This window comes from Gossypium arboreum, chromosome 5 (assembly GCF_025698485.1).
Source record: "Gossypium arboreum isolate Shixiya-1 chromosome 5, ASM2569848v2, whole genome shotgun sequence".
Taxonomy (NCBI): domain Eukaryota; kingdom Viridiplantae; phylum Streptophyta; class Magnoliopsida; order Malvales; family Malvaceae; genus Gossypium; species Gossypium arboreum.
In genome coordinates, this window is record NC_069074.1 from 7,251,672 (window position 1) to 7,253,976 (window position 2,305).

The following is a 2,305-nucleotide window of genomic DNA, read 5'->3' on the forward strand; positions in this document are numbered from 1 at the left end:
TGATCATAAATTTCACCCTCTAGTTGCATTTGGTTGATGAGAAACCAATTTGCAGACGGCTTCATCAACTTTCATGTTCAGCTACAATTCCAACAATATTCTTTAAAAAAACAGGAAAAATATATGGGAAGCAAATTTTAGTACTATGATTTTATGCAACATACAGTAGTGTTAGATTATTTTCTTGCTTATTCTTGTAATTTTCGAAATGTGGGTGACAAATGCCGAAAGGACTACTTTCTTACTTCAATCTTCATGGTGTTGCTTCCTTCGTAAAAACAATAATGAAAGAAGAAAAACAATCAAGAGAATGAAGTTACCCTAAAGGATATTTCAGAGTAATTAGCTTATACCATTCAAGTCAGATAAGAGATCCCATAACTTCAAACACAAATATAGGAAAAATCTGCAAACAAGCCCATGCAAACAAAAAAAAAAAAAAAAAAAAAGAAAAGCCAAACACATGTTTTAAGAAAACCCAAAATTAAAAGCATAGAGTATGAAACAAACGTTAATTTTACCGATCTTTGTTTTTCCTTCGACAGAAAGATGATGATGATGATAAGAGATAAGTTCCACATTGCACCTTGCAAATTTACCGTAGACTTGGAGTTTGCGAAAGACTGATAAAGGGACATTGCTACTTTATGTCAACTATCATTTGCCATTAAAGCTTGAATGAAGCAGCCGAAGCTTCAAGGCCAGCTTTAAGCTGCTGTCAATCAAGAAAGATTGAAACTAGCTATAAGAGATGATCAGTACGAGATGACTACTTGAGACCTGATAAATCTGTCCAGCTGTTCCCTCCCCAATACTGATTATTCTGATCCGAAACACCCAGCAGTGGTCTTGATAGATTTAGCCCTTGGTTGTTGTTTTCCATTTTCACCGGACCTCGCTGAGAAACCCTAGAGCTTGAACTTGTGGAACGAAGAAGCTGGCTTTCTTCCACCATTGAAGGTGATGCTTCTATATACTCACTTTGTAATGGATATAAACCATTAGTTGGCTCAATGAATGGGAACTGCTGATGAATGCCTGACCTTACTGATAAAATGGCATTGCTCACGTCTGAGTTTGTTCCTATCTGAAACCCCATATCAGATCGCTCACTACCGTCACTTGTTGCCCCTATCTGACCATGAATTCCACCAAAGTTTAAGCCAATATTTCCTATACCATACTGAGAAAAATTTTGCAAAGAAGCCATAAAAGGTAAATGAGGTGTTTGATGTGGCAGGTGAGCGGTGATTTCAGAAGGAATAACAGCATTGATTGAATTTGAACCACTTTGCCTCTCAGCAGAAGCCGAGGGTTTTGAGCTACTACTACTTTTCTTCTTCTTGTTTCTTCGGCATCCTCCGCCTACTGGGACATTCCTGAGAGCTCCTCCTCTAGTCCAATACCGCCGACAAGTCTTGCAAAAGTGACGTGGCTGTGTCAGGCTATAGTTATTGAAGTAGCAAAATTTGGTGTTGGTGGACTCGCAGCGTGGACATTTCAGAGCGGCTTCTGGTTGTGGAACCTTGGCTAGCCTGGCTCGATCAGCCATGGAACCAGCCCTAATGGAACCAGAAGCTCCAACATGATGATCAGTAGGAAGAGGTGGGAGCTGAGGATTTTCACTGCAAGATCCTTGTTGATGATTAAGCTGCTGAAAAACATAGATAATATACAACAACGAAAATTAAAATTTGGTATATTCAGGAAAATATCACAAAGGAATACGAATATTTATCTTTTCAATTAGCTTTTATCTGTGGATAGAAATTGATGAAGAAAAAGATAAGAGAACAAAAACTTGCCTGCTGCCAATTGGGAGGATCTAAATAAACTGGAACAGATGGGAAAACCATGGTTAATTTTTGGCTTTCTTTTTTTTTTTTTTCCCCTTCTTTTATAAAGGTTGATATGTTCTTTAGGAAAAATAAGGCGGAGAATCACACTAAGGGAATACCAGAAGCCAAGAAAGCAAAGAGAAAAGAGAAATAAAAAGAAGGGGAGGTGGGGGGAAGGAGATGGCTTTTGTTTAGTTATTTATTTATTTCGGTTCTTATTATTCTTTCATTATTCTCTCATCTCTCCTTTTTGTTTTATTATATTATTAGGGTTTTGAGTGGGTGAAGTTTTTTCTTCACCTATAAGCCTTCTTTTTTCATCTTGTCCACTGTTCATTACTATTAGTTTTAGTGCTCAACAAATTATCACCTTTTCATTTCACCATTATTTTCTCGGAATCAATCAAAGTGACCCACGATACGTATTCATCAACTAAACGCTATACAATTCATCATTGAATTTAACG

General features: G+C 37.3%; 1 protein-coding gene across 2 annotated transcripts; it reads right to left on the reverse strand.

The window, feature by feature from the left end:
• Nucleotides 1–464: 464 nt before the first annotated feature.
• On the reverse strand, nucleotides 465–2,091 carry LOC108452059 (dof zinc finger protein DOF2.2-like). Of its 2 annotated transcripts, none has more exons than XM_017749796.2 (2): nucleotides 1,806–2,091; nucleotides 465–1,651 (listed from the first exon to the last, which is right to left on the reverse strand). In XM_017749796.2, the coding sequence occupies exons 1-2, from the start codon at nucleotides 1,854–1,856 to the stop codon at nucleotides 770–772; spliced, it is 933 nt and encodes a 310-aa protein (XP_017605285.1). In that variant the 5' UTR covers nucleotides 1,857–2,091; the 3' UTR covers nucleotides 465–769. The 2 variants fall into 2 exon arrangements, with proteins under 2 accessions (XP_017605285.1, XP_017605284.1); XM_017749795.2 differs by having other exon boundaries at nucleotides 465–1,654.
• Between the last annotated feature and the right edge of the window lie 214 nt (nucleotides 2,092–2,305).

Coding starts and splice junctions, on each gene's coding strand:
- LOC108452059 (XM_017749795.2), bottom strand. CDS start 1,856: ATGGTTTTCCCATCTGTTCCAGTTTATTTAGATCCTCCCAATTGGCAG. Junction 1,655..1,805: donor ATCCTCCCAATTGGCAGCAG/GCAAGTTTTTGT, acceptor TATGTTTTTCAG/CAGCTTAATCATCAACAAGG.